Here is a 23,858-nt window from a genome sequence, read left to right on the forward strand (position 1 = left end):
TAATTATTAATATTAGTAATAACAATAATTAGTAGTACTGGCTACCATTTCTTGAGAATTGACTGTGTGTCCTACTCCAGGCTACTAGCTCATTGAATCCTCACAGCAGTCTCTTACAACACAGGCAGTATTATCTTATTTATAATTAAAGAACTGAAGCTTTTAAGAGTTTAATAAATTTGTTGAGGATCACAGTTTTAGATAGTGCTGCAGGGAAATATATACAGGTTTGGGTGATACCTCCATCTTAATATTGTTAGATGAAATAACCCTCCTGAAGGAAAGGAGAAAAAAAATCTAGAAATCATAATGGGCCAGGGACTATAATAAACTTTTGGGGTACTGCTGTGGTACTATTGTTGGTCTACTACTTTTTTAAAAGTTATCTTGATGCTTGGCACTATGAGAAAGCATATCTCTATAGATCTTACCAAGAGGAGTAGTCTCTTTGCCTGTACTTAGCATTATTTATCATTTGGTAGAGTATCTTGTGTTATTGAGAATTACATTACCTAAACAACTTTTCTGTCTGTCTTTTTTTTTTTTTTTTTTTTTCTGAGTATAGTTGGCAAACAATGTTACATTAGTTTCAGGTAAACGACATAGTGATTCAGTAGCTCTGTACATTATCCTGTGCTCATCACAAGTGTAGCTCCCATCCGTTGCCATACAACACTTTTATGGCATCAGTGGCTATGTTCCCCATGCTGTGCTTTTTATTCCTGTGACTTAAAAAAATGGACTCTGTAGGATAATGATATTACTTCATGTTTTGAGTAGATAACTTGTGTCCATGGTTCAAAAACCAAAAAAAAAAAAAAAAAAAAAAATCAAAAGTGAGAGATACATTCCACCTCATGTTCCATAGCCCCAGAGCACCATTATGCAAAATTAAGCATTATTATTAGTTGCTTATGGCTTATGTTTCCTTCCAGAGTAGTTTCTATCCAAGCAAATGTGATGATAGATCTTATTTTTCTCTTTTCACACACAAAAAAACACTGTTTTGAACTTTGCTTGTTTTACTCAACAATGAATGTATCTTATATGTAGTTCTTTCCCTGTAGTATATAGAGAGCTTCCTTGGCTTTTTTGATAGTTACAGTATAATGATGGACCATATTTTATTCAATCAGCCCTCTTTGTTAGGCATCTTCCTCCTCAGTATCTTCCTATTAAAGGCAGGAAAATATAAGTGTGTCACATGTATACAAGTATATATGTAATAATTTCTTCCTAGAGGTAGATTTGCTAGATTTTTAATTTTGAAGGTACTACCAACCTGCTCTCTATGGGATTTGTGTCGTTATACTTCCACCAGTAGTAGTACTAGGGTGTTAGTGTTCTCAAGTCTTGATGGTAGTCTTTGCTATCAAACTTTCTGCATTTGGCCATTTGAGGGCAAAAAAAGAGTTATTTTAATATACAGTTGACCCTTGACCAACATGAGTTTGAACTGTATGAGTCCACTTATATGAAGATTTTTTTCAATAAGACTGGAAATTTTTTTGGAGATTTGTGACAACTTGAAAAAACAGATGAAGCACATAGCATAGGAATATTGAAAAAAATTGAGTATGTCATGAATGTATAAAATATATGTAGATACTAGTCTGTTTTATTATTTACTGCCATAAAATACATATAAATCTATCATAAAAAGTAGAAAAATTTGGGGCACTTGGTGGCTTCGTTGGTTAAGTATCCAACTCCAGGTTTTGGTTCAAGTCGTGATCTTGGTCCTAGGATTGAGCTCCTCTTAGAGCTGCGTGCTCAGCAGGGAGTCTGCTTCCCCTTTTCTCCTGCCCTCTGCCCTTCCTCCCACTCATGTGTGCGCTCGCTCGCTCTCTAAAATAAGTAGATAAATATTTTTAAAAATATTAAAATTTATCAAAACTTAGTATACAGATTATACAGGGTGCCATTTGTAGTTGAGAGAAACAAATGTAATGATGCAGTATTAAATCATAGTGACATAAAATTAACTGTAGCACATACTGTATTACTGTAAGAATTTTGTGGCTACTTCCTTTTGCAGTTGCAGTGAGTTGAGGTGTTGAGAGTATCTGCTTAATGTCATGTGACACTAGTCTTCCGTGTTTGAGCAGCAGTTCACCTCTGAGGTAAATTGCATATCACAGTAAAGAGTGATTTATTGTGGTTCCAATATTAGTAATTTAGTTTTTTCAGGTGAGGAGATCAAAAATTTTATGTGGATTTTCAACTATGCCAGGGGCACCCCTACCTTGTTCAAGGGTCAACTGTACATTTCTCTTATTATAGGCAAAGTGTAACATCTCTTTGCTTGGGATATTTATATTATTTTCTCTGTGTACTACCTTTTCCTATCCTTCATTTTTTTTTTCTCTTGGCTACTTAGTTTTATTCTAATTGATACCTGGGAGGCATATATACACACACACACACACACACACATACACACATACATACATACATACATACATATAGGGATATAGATATATATCTGTATATAGATATATATATCTGTGTGTATGTATGTGTAAAATAGCCTTTTGTGATATGAATTAGAAATATTTTCCCCTAATTTATCTTTTTAAAAGAAATTCAGCTTTATTGAGGTATAAATGACATATAAAATTATATGATATTTAAAGTATAGATTGTGGTAATTTGATACATTGTGAAAGGACTCCCTCATCTAGCTAATTAACACATTCACCACCTCACAGATTTGCCTTTTTTTTTTTTGAGAGCATTTAAGTTCTACTCTCTTAGTAAATTTCAGTTATACAAGATAGTGTTCTCAACTATAGTCACCGTGTTTTACATTAGATCCCCTGACCTTATTGCTCTCATAGAGGAAAGCTGGTACCCTCTTACCTACCTCTCCTTATTTCCCCCCACCTCCAGCATCTGGCAACTACATTTTTACTCTCAGTTTCTATGAGTGTGACTTTTTTTTTGTTTGTTTTTTTAGATTCCACATAAAAGTGTTACCATGCAGTATTTTCTTTCTCTGTCTGGCTTATTTCACTTAGCACAGTACCCTCAAAATCCATCCATGTTGTCTCAGATGTCAGGATTTCCTTCTTATGCTTCATAATGTTCTATTGTATTTGTATACCACATCTTCTTTATCCATTCATCCTTTGATGAATCAAATGGGAGAATATTTTTCCTTCCTTTGTCTTTTGATTTTACTTATGGTATCTCTTCCTGAGAAAAAGCTCTTCTTAAAAATATTCATTTCCTACTTCTTATGTAAGCCAGCAATATAAATGTCAAACACATCAAACAGTAGAATTAAGAAAAAGATCTTGAGAAAAATAAAGACCAAAGAATTGCTTCAGAGAACTAGGTAAAGTCTTAGAGTACTTTCAACAGCAATATGTGTCTAGTCAGCTTAATACTTATGGGGCACTGATTTCATATCAGGAACTGTGCCTAGAAGTAGAAAGATGTGGTGAGCAAAATCAGATATAGTTCTTGCCCTAAGGTATTTTTGAATTTTCTGGGATGACAAACATTATCAGATAATCAAAAATACATTATAAAATTGTACTTGAGTAAGAGCCTTCATGTATTCTGTGTTCTGAGACTATATTGTTGAGAGATTTAATTTAAGGGAAACATCATTGCAGTGAATAATGAAGTATGTGTAGGAGTTCACTGGCAAGGAGAGAATAGAAGGGCCCTGGAGGCAGAGAGGCAATACCTTGTTGCTGGGGAAGGGGAGAGGGGCTGGAAGAAGACCAGTGTAACTGGAGGGGAAGAAAGTAAGCCAAACCTGGAGATGTAGTTGGGGGCCAGACCTTACAGGTCTTGAAGATCATGATAGAGAGTTGTAAGAACACCCGTGTTAAGGACAGTGGGATTCCATTGAAAGGCTTTACATGCAGGAGCAACTTGATGGGCAAGATCCACATAGATGTAGGGTGTATAAGGGTTAGAAGGATATATGGTAGCTCAGAGGCTACTATAGATGCCCAGGAGAAGGCAGTATGGAAGCTTGCACATGACTGGGAGTGGAATAGTGTAAGGGAGCATTTAATGATTGACTTGGTGTGGGAAGTAAGAGGAAGGGAGGTAATAAGGATGACTCTTAGGTTTCTGGTTTGTTTGATAAGGTAGAGAGTGATGCCTTACATAATGGGACATTATGTTCTGAAAGACAACCAGGTTTGTTGGGATGATCATCATGTTTATCTGGGATATGTAGATTTTGAAATGCCTTTGAGACAAAAGCAAAAGTCAAATCAGCAGTGGGCTATATAAGTCTGTAGCTTAGAGATCAGGTTTAGGCTGCAGATATGTAATTGGAAGATCAAATCATTGGTGGGGATGAGATTACCTGGGTCAAATGGTACTAAGAAAAGAGCAGTGGATCTAGAATTGAATCTTTTTTTTTGTTTGTTTGTTTTTTAGATTTTATTTATTCATTAGAGAGAGAAAGAGGCATAGACATAGGCAGAGGGAGAAGCAGGCTCCCTACGGGGAGCCTGATGTGGGACTCAATCCCAGGACCCCAGGATCATGACCTGAAGCAAAGGCAGATGCTTGACCACTGAGCCACCCAGGGTCCCATAGAACTGAGTCTTGATAAACTTGAGCATTTAGGAGCATGGGTCAACCAAAGACATAGAGAAGGACCAACTAAAGAAGTTAGAGAAGAAAACTAGGAAAGTATGGTGTCATGATATATGGAGGAACAGGAAGAGTGACAACAGTGTTGAATGTTGTTGACAGGTGTTCCCTGGATTTGATCTCATGGAGGTTGTCAGTGACCTTTAAGCAAGTGATGAGTAGTGCCCTTTTGAGTCAGACTTGGGTGGGTTGAATAATAAGTAGAAGGAGCTATGGAAGTGTTAGGTAGAGATTTCTCTTTAGAGGTTTGATAAGAAGGGGTCTAGAGAGGCAATGAGGAAGTTGCTAGAAGAACATGAAAAGTATTTTGTTAAATGAGAGAGAGTAAATATATAAAAGGGAAAATGAGTAATTGGCAGTTTTAAGGTTCTGAGAGGGTGAGAGAGAATGAAATCTAAAGCCTAGGGGGAAGAAGAGATAGGGCCATTGTTGGAATGGGAGGAAATGTGGTTATGATGGAATGCACAGTAGGCGCACTTATTGAGAATTAGGAAGGAGAGTTCCTTCATGATGCTTTCTATTTTCTTTGTACAATAGGAGGTAAAATCACTCGCTTAGAGTCTCATGAGAGAGTGAACACTTGGGGATTTGAAGAAAAGAAAAATTTGAAAATAGACTGAGAATATATTGACCAATGAAATGTAGTCAGATTGCTGATACTGCTCTGGGCCATTCAGTAGTGGTGCCACACATTTATCGTAGAGTTTAGCTTCAGTAGCCTTCTCTCAGGCATCCAGAAAGCAGATCATTGGATTGATCCAGAGTTCATTTGGCTAGGTGGCTGCAAAGGAAAGAGGACAAAAGAGTAATGAAATGATAGATGATGGGATATAGTCGAAGTTGGAAGTAAGTGAAGAAAAGAGGAAGCTGATGGATTGGAAGAAAATGTCATGGATTCATTTAGAAGTTTCCCTGAAGTTGAGGAATGGTCACAGTGGAAGAATGTGCAAGTAGGATCAAGAGAGATTATGATTAGAGGGTATGTTTGAAATACTCATCTTGGAGAAGACGCCATAATCTTTCACTTCGGAAAAGCTGTTGGACAGATGGTAAGGCTGGGCAGAGAGATGTCAGGCAACCCCTCTTGCTGGCAGAAAAGGAAGATGAGTTTCCCCATCCTTGGTATTTTCAGGTCTCACTCCTTGGATTGGGCTGAGGGAACAGTGCCAAGTAATTAAGAAGTTCTTGGAGTTGCTACTCTTGTCTTGGAAGCTCCCAGCCACAGTGATTGTGTGTTGCCTGTTCCTGGGAGCTCCAGGCTGACTGGCTGAGCAGGCTGCTCCCAGGCATTGTAGCACATCTCCTGAAGCTCTTAGATTCTACTTATCATGAAGTCACGGGGTCTCATTTCTGTGGTTTACTTACCATCAAGAAGTTTTGTGCTGTGAATTCTTTAAGTAGCATTGATACATTTCTGCTGATTCATGAGTATTTTCCCTGCATTTTGATTAGTGCCTTGTATTTGTTAAAGTGTGGCTAGGATGGAAATCAAGGACTTGAACAGAAGATATTAACTGGCTGGTGGAAACGTAAACTTGATTTGGTATTGGCCATGTGTGTTCACTAGTAGAGCTCCAAGTAATAGTGAGTAAAAATAGCAAAATGCATGACCAGATCTACGAAGAGAGCCACATGAATGCTAAGCATTATGATTTCAGTATTCTTTGTGTGTGTGTGTGTGTGTGTGTGTGTGTGTGTATATATATATATATATGTTTGTGTGTGTTGTGTGCAAAACCACCTCTTTCCAGTTGAGAGTAGGAGTTGGTTGGAAATCCTGAGAAGTAGGAGTTGTGTGGTATGAGTGAGGCCAATGAAGCTGGGAATGGGAAGAAGGATGATGACATGGGAGATATTAAGGGACTTTTATGTGATGAAATCAGTGAAATCACTGCCCTTTTGAGAATTGAAGTCAGTGGGCATTTGGGAAGGTACCTGGTGGATCCAGTAAAGCAGATGAAATGTGAACCTAAAAGTTTTTGGGCACACCCTCAGTGTCTAGGGTGATGGTCCAATATGTTCCCAGGGTGTGGGCTAGGCACAGTTGGTCAGAGATTGATTTACTGAATGCCAGTGGGTTGAAGAAGTCATGTTTGTTAAATGTCAGAGATCATAAAACTAGGAGACAAAGGGACATGTGAAATCCAGATGTTTCGATATAGTGTGTGCTCTCTGTATCGCTCAGTATTGAAATGAAACTTTTTCTTTGGATTTACGTATACAATTTACCGAAGGAACTGGAATTCATGTGACTTGCCTGAGGTTCCAAGGAAGTTTAGTACTGATGACCAACAGAAGTGCAGACAACTTGTGGTTCTACTTTGAATCTTTGAAACTTGAAGAGCACTCTTCTGCCCAGATGCCTTTTTCTGCCTTTCATCTGTCATCTGAAGAATGTGGTTTCTTTTCACGGGCCAAGGCTAAATGAAATCAGGGCATTATTTTGTAATACACTGGCAGATACATCCAAAGTTGCCTTATTTTCTTACTGCATAAACGTTTAGATTTTTCTAAGGCAGAAATAGATTGTGCCTGACAAATCGCAACAATTCCAAATGTCAGCATGATTGGGACTGTGCCCCCTGGAAACACTTGCCTTGGCGGCATTTTCAGACAGATGCTATCAACTGTTTTATCATGAGAGGTAATCTTTTGCACTTTCCTGTATGTAGACTGGTGATGTACATCGAGAGAGACAGCAGAAAGACCACTCCAGGCAAGGAGCAGCAAAGCAGCAATGAATACCTGTCCAGATGCCTGGACCTTCTCATCCGTCACATCGTGCAGGAACTGCCACGGATCCTGGGTAAATCAGAGGCTCATCCTTAGGCCCCTTGCTGCTTGCCTTTCTGTGCATGGGCTTTTAGGTTTTGCCTCTTTTTTTTTTTCTTGCTTCTTGCTTATCACAGGTGAGCATAGTGACACCTTTCCTTGATTGTGTAGTTTTAAGATATCAAGATTTGCTTTATCTGTTTTTACAATTATTTTGCATCGGTGGCATGACTCAGGCAACAAGCAGGCTAAAGGTTACCCTGAGGTGTTATCTGTGGTGAACTGGCAATTTTGGAAAATAAACACAAGGAAGGCACTCTAAGAACTTGGAATTGGACTGATGCTTCTTATTTTGGGTAACTTTTCTCAAGATTTCTCTCTGCCTATTCTGAAGAAAAAAATTTTTCCTTCGGGTTACAGCCACACACTTATTTACCGTTAAAAGAGTTTAAAAATGCCATAGGCATTAGAGTTTAAATATTAAAGAATTTTTATATTCAATTCAAAGTTTACACATTGCTTTGGTTTGAAAAAATTTAAATAAAATTTCTAATAATGATTTACAAAAGACATTTATTCCAGATAATCTCTTGTTTTCATTGTTATTTGGAGAAATTAAAATAATCTAAGGAATGCATACATTTTGTTTAAATCCCATTCCATGCTTTTCCAGCAGATGTAGCTATATACCAGAAATGTTAAAAATGTTAAATTTGGTCCAAGCTCTTGTGGTAAAATATCTTTAGACTCAGAAATTTAGAGTATAAATCTGGATAATGAAAATATCTTCATGGCTGATTGACAGTATCTTTTTCCTCCTTACTAATATTTTGAGAGTTTTGTGTGTGTGTGTGTGTGTGTGTATGTGTGTGTGTGTGTGTGTGTTAATGATTGAAAATAGAGCTTTTTTTTTTCTTTTCTTTTAATTGTAACCTTTTATAAAACTTTGAATTGAAGGCTACAGTCTGGTCAAATGGTAGTTGAGTTTCTTTGTGCCAGACTCATCCTGTTTTAGGATGTGATGCTAAGATTCAGATGTCTACATCACAAGTTTTATTTATGATTGGACTTATCATCCAGTGGGAAGTTTTGGGAATTGATCTTTGTTTTGCTATCATCCTATTCTATTATTAAAAATTGCAATCTGTAATCTGTTCACTTATAATTTTTTTTTAAAGTAGACTGGAACTATAGTCCAATGTGGGGCTTAAACTCATGATCCTGAGATCAAGATCTGTGCTGAGATTTCAGAGTCGGATGCTTAACCAACTGAGCCACCAAGACACCCCTCACTTATAATTTTTTAAATAACTTTTTTCTGTTTATAGAAATGAGAAGTGCTCGTGGTTAAAATTTGGAAAAGACAAAAAAGGAAAAGGAAGAATAATATCTAAAACCATTACTATCAAATTGATTTAAAATTGCTAGATACTCCATTGCTAGATGGAGGATCCAGCTTGTATTCATTGTGTTCTCAGAGGCCACAGTTTTCTATTATAATCTTTCTGTGAATAAAATAACACAGCCCCTACCCACTTCTTTCATTTGGAGAGTAATTACCACAGCAGTCCCATAAGTGTTCAGGCAGTGACTGGTGGTCCCTAAGTATTTGTGGTCTGTAATCTTCACATATGCTCTGGGATCTGCTTTGCAGGTGACATTCTTAATGCCTTGGCCAATGTTTCTGGTCGTAAACACCCTTCGACGGTCCAAGCAAAACAGCTGAAGATGTATCTACCTCTGATGACTATAGTGCTTCATCTCGTAACTTCTCAGGTACTGTCTTATTAGGAAGAAAAACATATAAATGTGACTACCTTTTTGGTACACTGAATCTAAGAGACATCAACTCAGACAAAACATTTTCTTTCTCTTTATTTTTTTTTCTTTTAAAGATTTATTTATTTATTCATGAGAAAGAGAGAGAGAGAGAGAGAGGCAGAGACACAGGCAGAGGGAGAAGCAGGCTCCATGTAGGGAGCCTGATGCGGGACTTGATCCCGGGACTCCAGGGTCATGCCCTGGGCTGAAGGCAGGGACTAAACCGCTGAGCCACCCAGGGATCCCTCTCAGATAAAACATTTTCATTTTGTTTTCTTATACCTGGCTTTCAGGATTTAATCTATGGAAACTCTCATCACACAGGTATTTCGACCTCAAGTTGTAACAGAAGAATTCCTTTTCAGTTATGGAACTCTCCTTGTGAGTAACACTGAATTTTTCACGTTCTTAATAAAAATGTGGCTGTCTCTGCTGTTTGTGGAATTTGGTGTCAGAATGAAGTAATTTTAAAATCCTTGTGGTATTTATTTGTCTCTAGGGATGTGACCTTTTTATATTTTTATCTGTTGACTGTAATAAAATTTGACATTTGGAGAAAAAATACATTCTCTCCTGATAATGTATTTTGTTCAGATACTGCCCAAGTAGGGTAAATAAGTCCATAGAAAACACTCTCATAGGTTTTGGTACTAAACGTTATGAAAAAATTTAAAATCATAAACCTGTTGAGAATGGAATGCTGGGAATATATTATCATCATTATTTACTTTGGCTTATGTTGTCCAGTTATACGTAGTGTCTCTTTTCATGGCATTTTCATGGCATTTCTCTCAGTTAAGCTTAATTTAACTTTTTCTTTAATTTTGATGAGTAGCAATGAAAAACAAATCATTATCCTATCTTTCACTTCATTTTTGCTTGCAAAAAATAATCTCTTTGTGGCTCATGAATTGTATTATTTTTTTCCTTGTCTGGAATAGTTGCACTATATATCATTGATAAAATAGGGTGCTACACAGAGAGGGAGTTAAGACATCTGTCATACGATATCTCCAGTCTTACCTTGATATTAATAACACTTAACTGAGATTTTCAAAACGCCATAGAGGTTTCTAGTTAAGATGAAGTCAACATCTCCATGTTGTTGTAAATGTGGAATACAAAAAAAATGATTGTCCTCCACAAGTGAGAATGTAGTGTTCTAGAAGATTCATCATAGAGTAAAATATGAATTTTTGAAGTACAAATGTTGAGTGGAGGTCACTGATTTTTTAAGAAATGTGTTCAGACAATGCAGTTAGGGTCCTTTTGTATCTCATACCAAATCTTTATCATCCTAAGTGCCTTGAATTCCAAGGTCTGCAAAGTACATAATTTCATTGTTGTGCATTCATGGATTTGCAATTAGTAGAATTTCACTTACTACCTTATTTAATTTGCTTTTTAATCTGTTTTTAAGTCCAATATAGGTATCATCTTGGCATGACTGTAATTGATCCACTGCACTAAATTATTGTTGCCTGGAAATGGTAATTTTGCCCTAGTGGCCATCTTGGAATCTTTTGGCACAGTGTTTGTTTTTTTGGGATGTGGATAATTGTCCTTGCTTGTTCTTTTATTTTTTTCTTCTGTGGCGTACTTTCCTCTTCCTACATTAACTGAGTACACTTTAGGTTTTCAAGGAACCAGCAAGTGTCTACAACCAGAAGTCTTTATGGACCTTCAGGAATTATATGTTTGTATTTTAGGGAGAACACATCTGCTCCATCTAATGCAATGCTCTGGACGAGGGAGGAGGCCACATTAAGGGGGAATCTCCTCATCTTCACTCATTGGGCAAACTCTTTGTGAGTGGAGAGGTAGTCTGTAGGGTCTCCTTAATAAGCCCTTTTAGGGAGTGGAAAATAACTTGCCTGATTGAAAGATAATTAGTATATTAAAAAATCTCTAACAGTTTTTTTCCTTGATAATGTCACTCAGGTAGATGGAATTTAGGCAAATAAAATGGAAAATATCTTTTGGCTTTTTTCAGGCTATTTTCCTAGTTTGGATCATGGCCAGTCCCAGAATTTTTTCATTATTTTTCTCATCACATCTGTTATTTGGCCTTAGCTATGTGTGCATTGTTCTTTTACTCAGTGTTGAAGGCTTTGATGAAAAACTAGTAAAAGGAAAGAGGTATTGACTAAAATGAGGAACCTGGATTTAGTTATCTCCAGACTTCTTGTGCATTTATTATCAACTGTTGAGTTGGTTGTACTTCTGTGAATTGATTCGTAATCTATCCAGAAGATGCCAAAGGTATCATGGAAGTCACAGTGCCCTACTGATGCCACCAGGCAAAGTCAACTCATCCAACAGTCTACTGCTTCTTAGAAATTCACAGTGCAGATTGGCATATTAAAGCCTCTTGAGTTTTGTGCTTTGAAATAATCTTTCTAAATTTTGCTTAGGCAAAAGTTTCCTGACCTTATTTGAGAGGGTTTGTTTTGTTTTGGCTTTTTGTGAGGAGAGAAGGGGGCTGCACAGGTCTATGTGTTCTATAGAGCAGTCTACACAATGGCTTCGTGAAACTGTCCAGAGCACAGGGCACCTTCTATCCTGGTGGCCTGAGGGGCCAGATCATTCTTGTGTATGTATTTACCACTGTGGGCTTTTTTTTTTTTTTTTTTAAGATTTACTTTTTATTTATTCATGAGAGACACACACAGAGGGGCAGAGACACAGGCAGAGGGAGAAGCAGGCTCCCTATGGGGAGCTCAATGTAGGACTCAATCCCAGGATTCTGGGATCATGACCTGAGTCAGAGGCAGACACTCAACTGCTGAGTCATCCAGGCGCCCCAGCACTGTGTTTTGAAAGCCTTATTGTTCTATCTGGAGATAAATATTATCTTCAACATTTTTCAAAATGTATCTGGTAGAGTAGCTTAATTTGCCTTAATTTGAGGTATTCAAGTGTGGCTCATCTTTATTTTTTTTTATTTTATTTTTAAAAAACATTTTATTTATTTATTCCTGAGAGAGAGAGAGAGAGAGAGAGAGAGAGAGAGAGAGAGAGAAAGAAAGAGAAAGAGAGAGAGAGAAGCAGAGACACAGGCAGAGGGAGGAGCAGGCTCCATGCAGGGAGCCCGACAAGGGACTCAATCCTGGGACCCCAGGGTCACACCCTGGGCCAAAGGTGGCCCTAAACCGCCGAGTCACTCAGGGCTGCCCGTGGCTCATCTTTAATAGTTGTGTACAGTGGCAGCAAGTTGTTGCCCAGAACTTTTTGGGCTTCCTCTACAGTGGCTGTCCGGGAACTGCTGGCCTGCCTTGAACAGGTACGGAGACCATAGGTGGGCTGGTGTGATGGCTGCTCATTAGAAGAGTCCCAAAGAGGCCAGGCTGGAGGGAGCGGTGGAATTGCACTTCCTGTTGGCTTTGCTTTTCAGGCTGGCACTAGGCAATTGTTTGCCAGTTTTGACCCATAGACATCTTTTATATTTTTGGTAGAAAACTTCAGGATACTTCTTACATATGGACACAGGAGTATCAGAATTAACATTTTGTAAACATATTTTTTAACTACCTAAAACAAAATTTTGGTCGTCTTATATTTTAAAGAAGCAAGTATTTGGAAATGATTTAGCAGGGCACCTTTAAACCATTATGAAGCTTTCAAAGGGTCTAGGCAAAAGAGGATTACATAGCTGATAATAGCTATTTTTCCTTCTTATTAACAGAAGCACTGTGTCATCATACTTGCCTCTTTCTCTCCAGTTAAAAAAAAAAAAGGATCTAGGGATAGTGTGAGCCTCTGGGGAAGCACTATGGGGAAATCCTGCGGTAAATACCATAGTTCTCTGGGGCCTCTGTTGAACTGGGCTGGGAAATAGGAAGCAGTGACATTAAGGAAATACGCTCGGGAACTCGTGATGTGGAATAACCTAATGTTCACTGTGTTTCTTATGTCCTTTTGAAAATGCTCTTGATTAATGAGCTGAGGAAGAGGATTTTGTTGTGTTTTTTTTTTTTTTTCCTTAAGCCCTGGCCTCATTTAGTTTATTAAAGTGCATTAATGGCAGTGCAATGGCTATATAGTTTTCTACAAAAAAAGACCTCAACGATTTTCATTTTCAAAGGCAAGAAATGATAAAATTATTCTGATAGGTTTGTATACAAAAATGTAATCATAATCTCCATTACTTCATAAATGTTTACTTATCCTGGGCATTGAGATAATTATTTTACAAGGGATGTATTTCCTGCCTTATGCAGATTTTTGTTTTCAGCGAATGTTGGTTTGTGGATAGGTATTGACTTCAGTTGCAGTAGTTACAGCAAAGAGAGTGCACTCTTACATTTTAAAAAATATGATGCTATGTACTTGTTTACTGCCATACAGGTATTCCTGCTATGAGCTCCTCCTTCCTTTTAGGAACAGCAAATTAATTCATATACATAGTTTGCTGTAGGAGCTCATTCCGGACTTCTCTGTAGTATTGAATGATATTGCAGAGCCCTGGCCTGCACTCATGGCACAGCCTCTCCCTCTAGATAGGACCATTTTCTGCCTCACACTCCTCTACCCAGGAAGCCTGGCTGTGGAGCAGGTGGCCATCCTTTCAGCTTCTCTGCTAAAATTTCCAGTGTTGAAGCTTGCACCCTCAGAAGATAGCCTGTGTTACTCCTCTGCTGTGCTCACACAGATTCCTGGATCATTGCCCCTCATTCCTCAGAATTTTCCAGCATTGATCTCATTGTTAGTGTCTCCATGCTGCGTCTGTCCACGTTCTCGGAAAACCAGATTTCACTACGGACCATGCTTCCAGCATCTCAGCCTCTTACCCTCTCCACCACCTCTTTCCTCAGGAGCTTGTAACCCTCTCTCAGCTGCCTGCACCTAAGACATTTCCAGTGCCACAGTTTGGCCACCATCCCCGATTTTCACCTTACTTCCCCTCTGCTCCCCATAGATTCCTCTGAGACTGAAACTGGTCTTAGCACTTTCTGATCACCATCCTGCCCTCCTGAGGGCCAGTGACTTCACTTTTCTCTTCACTCAGCCTCGAGTCCCTATTCAGCTGACATTCTTGCTTGACACAAACCTGTAACTCCCTTTGCTTCCCTCCTTTGGTGTCCTCCTCTGGCAAACCCTAATTCTGGTGCAATATAATTCCCTACTTCTTGCTTTGAGTGGCTGAATATGGAGAGACAAAAACTCAATGAAATAACTGGTCTCACTTTGTTTTTTTTTTTTTTATAACTGGTCTCACTTTAAATTCATGATTGCTCATCTCAAGCGAGACCTCTCTCTGCACACTGGTGCATCTGGCTTCTTTTCCTAATTTATATGCCTTCATGCTTAGTAGAAGAAGAAATGTATCAAAAGATATTAAAATTTGTAAATCAATGAAACATTCAGTAGGGATTTTTTTTAATTAAACAGAAAGTATAAGGAGGAAAATAAGTTAAAAGAAGTCCATAATTTCACTATATAGAGAACCCTTCTTGACATTAAAAAAGGAAAAAATTAATACACATATATGGCTAGAAAATTCCAACAGTGCAAATGGTGCAAAAGCCCACCTCCCAGGCCAGCATTCTGTCTTCCTAAAGAAAACCTCTGCTGGTGGTTTCCTGTGATGTCTTCCTCCAAAATTTTTGTCCTCATCTATGTTTGTGTAATATCTATATTTAAAAATATATACACAGGAAAGATGGTAGTATAAAAACTGTACCTTCTTTCTTTGCTTAGTAATCCATAGATCTTTAAGTAGACTTATTTAAGTCAAAAGACATCTTTCTCTGAATATTTTACTCAACATCAAATCCATATATTTACTCAGTAAAAGTTATGTGCCCATTTTGGAATTTTGTGAAATTATATCAACCAAATTATGACAGGCTTATGTTGCCTTTTTAAAAAATTATTATTTATTACATTTTTTCTTTTTTAGTAATCATAGACTGAAAAAAACGATTTAAAGAGTCTTGTATGTTCAGCTTTCAAAGAATGTATGTCTTTGAGATTTTCTCTTAAACTTGTACTTATTTAAGTTATGAAAATATGCTTATTAAAGAAAATGTAGAAAATTAGATATGAAGAAAAAATCATCCATAACTCCTCTACTCTCAGAAACAACCATGTGTTAACCTATTGTTGTTTACATAGTGTTTTCAATTTGCATATGTGCATTGTGTGTGTAGAAAACTGTGTTTGTAACATATATATACATACGTATAAAACTTATGCTGATGCATGTAGTTGAGATTGAGCTGTATGTGTATATACATATGTATATATATGTATTCTGTGTTTTTTCTATTTAACATTTAAAGATTTTATTAGGGAGAGAGAGACAGCAAGCAGGGGGAGGGGCTCAGGAAGAGGGGAAGTAGACGCACTGCTGAGCACGGAGCTTCACATGAGGCTAGATGACCCTGAGATCACAACCTAAGCCAAAACCAAGAGTCAATGCTTAACTGACTGAGCCACCCAGGCACCCCAATATTTTTCTATTTAACTTTGACTAAGTATTTTCCCATAACTCTACAATTTTCTTTTTTTCCACATTTTAATGGCTATATACTGTCCTGTTTGTATAAACTGTATACAGTTTGATACCATTTCAGTGAAGACCAAAAATACACAAACAGTATACTATTTAGGGACATATGTATATCTAGTAAAACTATTAAAAAATGTCAAGGAAATGATAAATTCATGACAGTAGTTATCTCCAAATAAATGACATGGGGTGGAGGAAACTCATGCAAAAAAAATGGGACTGTCTTAGTTCTTTCTTTCTTTCTTTTTTTTTTTTAAGTAGGCTCCATGCCCAGCATGGAGCCCAGCATGGGGCTTGAACTCAGGATCAAGACCTAAACTGAGATCAAGAGTTGGATGCTCAACTGACTAAGCCACCCAGGTGCCCCTGGAATGTCTTAGTTCTTAAGTCAAATATGGATTTAAGGATTTTCTTTATTCTTTATAGCACAAAAGCCTAAACAGATGTTCACTATATATGTGATATATAGTCATTTATATTTATCAAGTATTTTGAGAAGAACCATTGGGTCATAGTAGACTCATTTTCCCTCTAGGTTAATTGCTCACTTTTTTTTTTTATACCAGAGTAATCTTACATTTTAATTGCTGCTTGTTGTTATATATAAAATATTATATACGTATTATTTTGTAAGCCAGGAGCCAGAACTCACTATTGTGCTTCCATACATCACTAACATGGCCATGCTGCTTATTCTTACTGTTTCATTCAGCTCATGTTCACAGAATACCTCTTCTGTGTGGTGCATTCAGCTTCAGACTGGGAAATTCACCCAGGGAGCTCATAGCTGTGCTGCTCAGGCCTGCTTCTAAAACAGTGTTGGGAGTCGTCTTGCATGGAGGCATGGCGTTGGTGTTGGTGTTGGGGTTAATGGTAGGACATATAGAAGAGGGACTAATAACAGTGGTGAACTTTGAAGGCAGGCCTTGCTTTGCTGCATTCGGATGCAGTGTACACTCAGGGCAGATAAGGCCCAACCTTCCTTTGAGAGGACTGTTTCACCTGATTAGGTGCATCCGTACTAACTTCCAAGGAGTGATTAAGTGTAGCATATTGGACATGGTTATGTATTAATTGGATTATCTTCACTTTTATAGGATGACCTTTCTGTGCTTTCATTGCTATTGAATTTATTCCAGTATTAAATCTCATGGATAGTGATCTCTATGTTTAAAAAATGACTATGGTTTATAAGATATATATTATTTCATATCATATTTTAAGACCATGATTATAGTGTTTATAATATGTACGTAGTATTTAATACCTTTCGGGAATTATTTCAGTAAGAATGATAGGTACAGTTTTGGGGAAAACATATTTTCTTTCAGACTTATTTTGAAATCTTCACTTAATACTTTTTATTTTTTACAGAGTCATATTAAATCTGTAGACTCAGGAGAAACTAACATAGATGGAGCCATAGGTGAGTAAATCATGGGACATTTTACGTCTTTGTTTGAGGTACTTTGATATGGTGATTTTGCACATGAAAATAAACACCTGTAATAATTAACTGTATTCCTAGGACTGATGGCATCAGAAGAATTTATCAAGATCACGTTGTCGGCTTTTGAAGCAATAATACAGTATCCTATTTTGTTGAAAGACTATTGCTCTACGGTCAGTTCTGGCAGCTTGTGAGAAAGATTTTTTTTGTTTATTCAGTAATTCTATAAGTAAAGAGACTAGTTTGCATATATTTGGTTCATATGTGTTCCTCACATGAAATAACCATTCAGAAAAGCTGGCCCCCCGCCCCCCAAAATGAACATAAGTGTCTTCTCTCCTTGTTGAGTTCTTTGGGATTTCCTTTTAAAAAAGATTTTATTTATTTATTTGACAGTGAGAGAGCGAATACAAGCAGGGGTAATGGCAGAGGGAGAGGGAGAAGCAGATTCCCTGCAGGGCAGGGAGCCTGATGGTGGAACTCGATTCTAGGACCCTGGGATCATGACCTGAGCTGAAGGCAGACACTTAACTGACTGAGCCACCCAGGCACCCTTTTGGGATTTCCTATGCTTGTTATTCTTTTTCCCTTCTGGCCCAAACTTAGCCCAGCTTGCTGCTTCTTTCCTGGTTATTTGTTGTACCCAACCAACCGCATAAACTCTTAGAACGGTGTTTCTCAGTGTTTGCACTATGGGCATTTAGGGAACAGACCATTCCTTTTTGTGTTGGCTGTCCTGGGCATTGTAGGATGTTTAGCTGTATTCCTGGCCTCTACCCACTAGATATGGGTAGCACCCACTCCTACCTTGCCCCGTGACAAACAGGAAGGTCTTTACACATTGGCACGTGTCTTCTGGGCAGTGAAACTGCATGCATTTCAGGACCTCTGCCTTAAAGCTATCCTTAGGCGAGCTGAGTGCTGACTTTAGAGGAGGGAGGAGAGGCTATGTGATTTCATTCTCAGCCACAGAAAGCCTCAAGAAAAGAAGCCAGGTAAGATGAGTCCCCTAGTTATCACTTTCTATTTTCTCTAATGGTTCTAGGGGTTGACTGAACTCAACAAGGCAGTTTGAACTTGAGATCTTTCAAGTACTTTAGTCAGTGGTGCCTGGGGCTGGAATCATCTGAAGACTCATTCACTCACATATCTGCCTCCAGCTGGGACTCTTCAGGCACCTCTCTCCATCTTCTATGTGGTCTCTCCAGCAGAGTGACTTCAGGGTGGCCTGACTTCTTACATGGCATCTGGGGATTCTGAGGACACATGTTTCAAGAGAGAGAGAATAATTATTTTTTAGGGTTAGAAACTTTCTACCAATTTTTTATGGATATTTTCTTCTTCTCCTCCTCCTCCCCCCTCTTTAAAAGTGCCTTAAAACTTGTATAGTTTAACAAATAGTTGCAAAGCCAGTGCTCAAGAAATTGCCACTCAGTTAAAAAACCATGAGTGTAGCTTTGAATTCCCCTCAATCATGATTCCTTTCCTCCTGGGAGAGGGGCCACTATCCTGACTTTCATCGTAATCATTCCTATGCATTCCTTGGTAGGCCTGTCTATGCATTCCTAAACAATATAGATTGGTTTTGCCTGCTTTTGTACTTTGTATCTGTACTCTATGTGTTCATTTGTGACTTGTTTTGCTCAGTGTCTGTGGGACATCCGTGTTGTAAGTATCTCTATGGTTTTTGTTGTAAGTATCTCTATGGTTTAATTTTTCATTAGTGTATTGTATCCTAATGTTGAGTATATGCAGATACCACAATTTACTTATATTTTCTGGAAAAATCATTAGGCTCTTTCTGGTTTTTGGCATTTACAAAATATTGCTCTAGAGATTCTTGTGAATATATTTTGCACCACATAAACATGCAATATTTCTAGGATACATACATAGGAATGGAATTAGTGGTTATAGAATATTTATAAACTCATTTTGTCTAGAAAATGCCATAGTGTTTTCCAAAGAGGTGGTACTAGTTTATATTTATACCAGCAGTGCAGTATCTGATTCCCACATCCTTCTCAACTCCTATTATTTCAAGCTTTATAATGAATGAATATATAATGATATTTCACCATAGTTTTAAATGGTAGGATCAAGACTACTAATGTGACTAAGTCATTTTTCAAACATTTATTGGCTGTTTGAGAATTTTTTTTTAAATTTTTTAAATTTATTTATGATAGTCACACAGGGAGAGAGAGAGAGAGGCAGAGACACAGGCAGAGGGAGAAGCAGGCTCCATGCACCGGGAGCCCGACGTGGGACTCGATCCTGGGTCTCCAGGATCGCGCCCTGGGCCAAAGGCAGGCGCTAAACCGCTGCGGCACCCAGGGATCCCGAGAATATTTTAAATGAAATGCTTGTCCAGCTGTTTCTGTGATTTTGATTTTGACTTCTGTGTCATTTTTCTATAACTTACTAAGTATGTATAAATCTCCTTTAAGGCAATTATGAATTTATATCGCCCTATATAATTCAGTTTTTGTTTTATGTATTTTGATGCCATGTTATTAGGTGCATGAAAATTTAAAGTTATATCATTTTATGAAACTGATCTTTGTTTCATTGTGAAGTGACCTTTATTTCTAGTAATGCTTTTTACCTTAAGGCCTCTTTTGTCTCATTTAGTATAATCACACATACTATCTTTTGTTTAATATTTGCTGATGTATCTCTTTCATTTTTTTCCTTCCAACATCTCTCTATCCTTATGTTTTAGATCTGTGTCATGTAAATATCATATAGTATTTAAAAAAATCTTATCTGACCCATACTTAACTTTCACTGGAGCATGTACTCCATTTACATTTACTGTAATTGTTAGTATATTGGCTATCATTTTACCGTATTCTTTCAGACTTTGTCATATATATTTTCTCTTTTCCCACATCTAATTTATCTTTCTTCCTAATGACTTACATTTTTTTCATTAATTTTTTCTCTGCAGAAGATTGGCATTTAGGTACTCCTTGTTCTTTTACTGCTTATCCTAAAATTACATTATCCATATTAACTCTTTACAAGCTGAACTTAAAAGAAGCTCTCTTTTCTTTAAGTAAAATACAGACCTTTAAATAAAATACAGATGATAGGTCTGAGATCATAACTTTCCAGGGGAGCCTCCTCAGCAGTTCCCAGGAGTATTAATGTATGTGGAGGGGTTGGTGACTAGATCTGATTGCTCCATTACTCTGAGAGTGTAATCCTCAGTTCCCAGCCCAGGGTAAGAGACTATACAAAACTGCATCTGCTGGGGAGTCCTGGACTCACATCTCTCTGGCCCTCGTGGCCTCACTGGAGCTTGTGCTTGTCTTATTGGTAGGCGCCTCCAGGGCACAATCAGGTATGCACTCATGTGTTCTACTCCACTCTGTAGTTAAGGCTTTCATTCAAGAAATTGGTCTGAAAGTTCCCCCACTGTCTTTTTCAGATCTTAAATACTTTTAAGATTTTGTTCTTTTATATTTTATCTGACATTTTGCACTGTTTTCAGTGAGAGGGTTAATTCAAATAACCATACTCACTATTACCAGAAACTGTTGTTATGGTCACTTTCTCAGCAGTGATTTCTCAATTTTTCATTGAGCTCTTACTTGCTCCAGTGTTGCTTATTGATATTTTATCCTACTGAACAATAACCCCATGGATAATTTGTTAAGATCCAATATTTTTAAGTATCTGTGCTTATATGTATGCAGACATTTAATTAGTCTATTTACTAAACATGAAATGTCATCATAATAGCTACAGCCCATATTATGATAGGAAAGGCACCACTGCAATTCATGGTCTTCATAAAAAATATTTTTTAATGCTATAACCCATGGGAAATCTTCTAATTACCACTTCCTGAGCATGACTGGAATACATGAAATTGAAGATCCAGCACTCCAAGGAGCATTACATTGTTTGAAATGTTAGCACAAACTGTGTTCAAGGCTGCTGATCAATACTTTATTATATGGAAGTGATTACATGCATTTAATTCTTGATGAGCACAATTGCTAAACTCCGATTCTTTCCGGAGTTTAGACCATTTGGTTCTTTGGAGTTGGAAATCAACAGTGTGGCCTACAGAGCAGTAAAAAATATACAATGATTTGATTGTATAAAGAATTTGTTCCCATTCATGGGGGTTTCAAAAAAATTTACTAATAGCAAAGGGAAAAATAAAAGTGATTCTTTATTAGAAAGTTCTGGCAATAATATACATAAGTTGCTAAAATATATTTCAGTTTCTTTAAAAATCTAAACTAAATGGGCATCACTTTTTTAAATGGAGTCCTGCCCTTTTGTAAATTTTTAGGCTAAAGCCTGGAGGCTAATAAATATTGAATAATTTATCTTTAATTAAACCAGATTTTTGAATTAAGAGTTGGTGAGGATGTAAGGTGTGGAACTCTCAAAAACTTCTAGTGGGAATGTAAGTTGGTACAAATACTTTGGAAAACTGGTAGTGGCTATTGAAGCCGAATGTAGTATATACCATGAGTCAGCAATTTCACCTCTAAATTATACATTTAATGGAAATGTGAATGTATGTTCTCTGAAATACATATAGAAGGCTGGTCATAACTCCAAACAGGAAACTATTCAAATGTCCATCATCAACAGTCTAATGGGTAAACAATTTATGGACTAGTCATATGATGGAATGCTATGAAGCAAAGAATATGATTTATAAGTATGCTTAAGAAAATGGATAAATCTCACAAAGTTAATTCTGAGACAAAGATGGCAAATACAAAATATCATAATACAGTTGCATTAAATTTAAAAACAGGGTTGTTTCATCTATTACAAGTTAGGATAGTGGTTATTCCTGGGGCAGGTAGTAACTGGAAGGGGGGGCTATAAGGGAGCTCTGCAATGTTATCACAAAGTCTTTTTTTGATCTGGGTGCTAGTTACATGAGTCTGTCCATCTTGTGAAAGTTAACTGAGACATATGCCTAGAATTAGTATACCTTTATATATGTATGTTATATTGAATAAAAAGGTTGCATAATATAAAAGTATTTTTCAAAAATAAGTTAAAAAGTGTTTAGATCTTGGTAAATATAAGCCTTTTTTTTTTTTTTTTTGCAAAGTAACTGATATGAATTAGCATATCTCTTAATCAGTCACTGGTATGGACTTATATGCTGTATTAGTTTCTTATTGCTTCTGTAACAAATTATCAAAACTTCAGTGACTTAAAACAACACAAATTTATTATGTTGGAGTTTTGGAGGTCAGAAGTACAAAATGGGTCTTTGGGAGTAAAATCAAGGTATCAGCATACCTGTGTTCCTTTTGGAAGCTGTAAGGGAAAAATTCTTTTTCTTTGCCTTTTCCAGCTTCTAGGGGCTGCCTGTATTCCTTGGCTTATGGCCCCTTCTTACATCTTCAAAGGTGGCAGTGTAGCATCTTCAAGTATTCTCTCTCTCTGACTTCTGCTTTTTTTTTTTTTTTTTCTTTTTTCTAGAGAGAATCTTAAGTAGGCTCTATGCCCAGCATGGACTGCAACACGGGGCTTGATCTCACAATCCTGAGATCATGACCTGAGCTGAAATCAAGAGTCGAATGCTTAGCCAACTGAGCTACCCAGCAGCCCCCCTGACCTCTGCTTTTGTCGACACATCTCCTTCTCTGATTCTTACCCTCCTTTCTCCCTCTTATAAGGAAATCTTTTTATTATATTCAGCCCATCTGTCTAATCCAGGATAAACATCTCAAGATCCTTGACTTAATCACATCTACAAAACCACTTTGCTGTGTAAGATTAGAAATGATCAGGTTTCAGGGATAAGGATGGTGGGCATTTTTCTGTCTACCATCATTCTGTGTACCACAAATTCCTGTTTTTATCAATGACTTCATTACAGAAATTATTTTGGTGCTCATGTTATACCAGACTTGGTCAGTGTAAAGCCTTTCAAGTTGGCTCCTACGTGCCTGTGCCATTCCCCATCATTTTTTTGAGTTAATTTTTTTTTTTTAACTTTCTGACATAGCAAGATATTCTTGCCTCAGCTCTTAGCTTCCCTGCTCTGAGCTAGTCATTTCCAAGTCAATTCTCTGAGGAACCCTGATTCCTTTTCATGGAAAATGACATTAGTTGGTTAGGGCCCTATGTGTGATCCTCCTTCCTAGGATGTCTTAGCTTTTGGGAAATGTCTACATAAAACAGAGCTAGGAAATGGATACATATATATACACATATGAATGACACACTCATATGCATGCTTGCATATGCTTGTATGGACACACACACATATCCATATTTTGAAATCATGAGTTCACATTAATACTTTCAAATCCAGTCCATGTCCACATGATTCTTTCTTGCCTTCCCCCATTTCATATTTGTGTGTCCCTTCTTCCTCTGTAAAAATTCTGGCCTCCAACAGCATCATATTCCCTCATTTGCTTAATTGTATAGTGCATCTAAAATTGTTACAGAATGGCTTTACCCTCGCCAATACAAAAACAAACCTAATGAAGTCAAGGAATCAGGGAGGGAATTCCTCCCTCTCCTCTGCCTCCCAGTTGTCAGCCAGGCATGACTGGGGCTGTGTACTCTGTGCTATGTGCATAAGGTACTTGGATTGGTTCCCTTCCTCCCCTTTTAGAGTAGTTCTAATACTCACCTGCAATGCAGTTGATTTGTTTTCAATCTGCTTTTAAT

The 23,858-nt window shown here is 37.5% G+C and overlaps 1 protein-coding gene across 6 annotated transcripts in view; it reads left to right on the forward strand.

Moving 5' to 3' along the window:
* ULK4 (unc-51 like kinase 4) overlaps positions 1–23,858 on the forward strand; it is a 591,366-nt gene that overhangs the window by 218,692 nt on the left and 348,816 nt on the right. For all 6 annotated transcript variants that reach the window (XM_077865647.1, XM_077865651.1, XM_077865650.1 and 3 more), the window contains 5 exons: positions 7,299–7,432; positions 9,053–9,174; positions 9,544–9,600; positions 17,108–17,159; positions 17,262–17,356. In XM_077865647.1, coding sequence (XP_077721773.1) covers positions 7,299–7,432; positions 9,053–9,174; positions 9,544–9,600; positions 17,108–17,159; positions 17,262–17,356 — 460 coding nt within the window. The remainder of the gene's footprint in view (positions 1–7,298; positions 7,433–9,052; positions 9,175–9,543; positions 9,601–17,107; positions 17,160–17,261; positions 17,357–23,858) is intronic.

The sequence above is a fragment of the Canis aureus genome, chromosome 22 (genome assembly GCF_053574225.1).
Source record: "Canis aureus isolate CA01 chromosome 22, VMU_Caureus_v.1.0, whole genome shotgun sequence".
Lineage (NCBI taxonomy): Eukaryota > Metazoa > Chordata > Mammalia > Carnivora > Canidae > Canis > Canis aureus.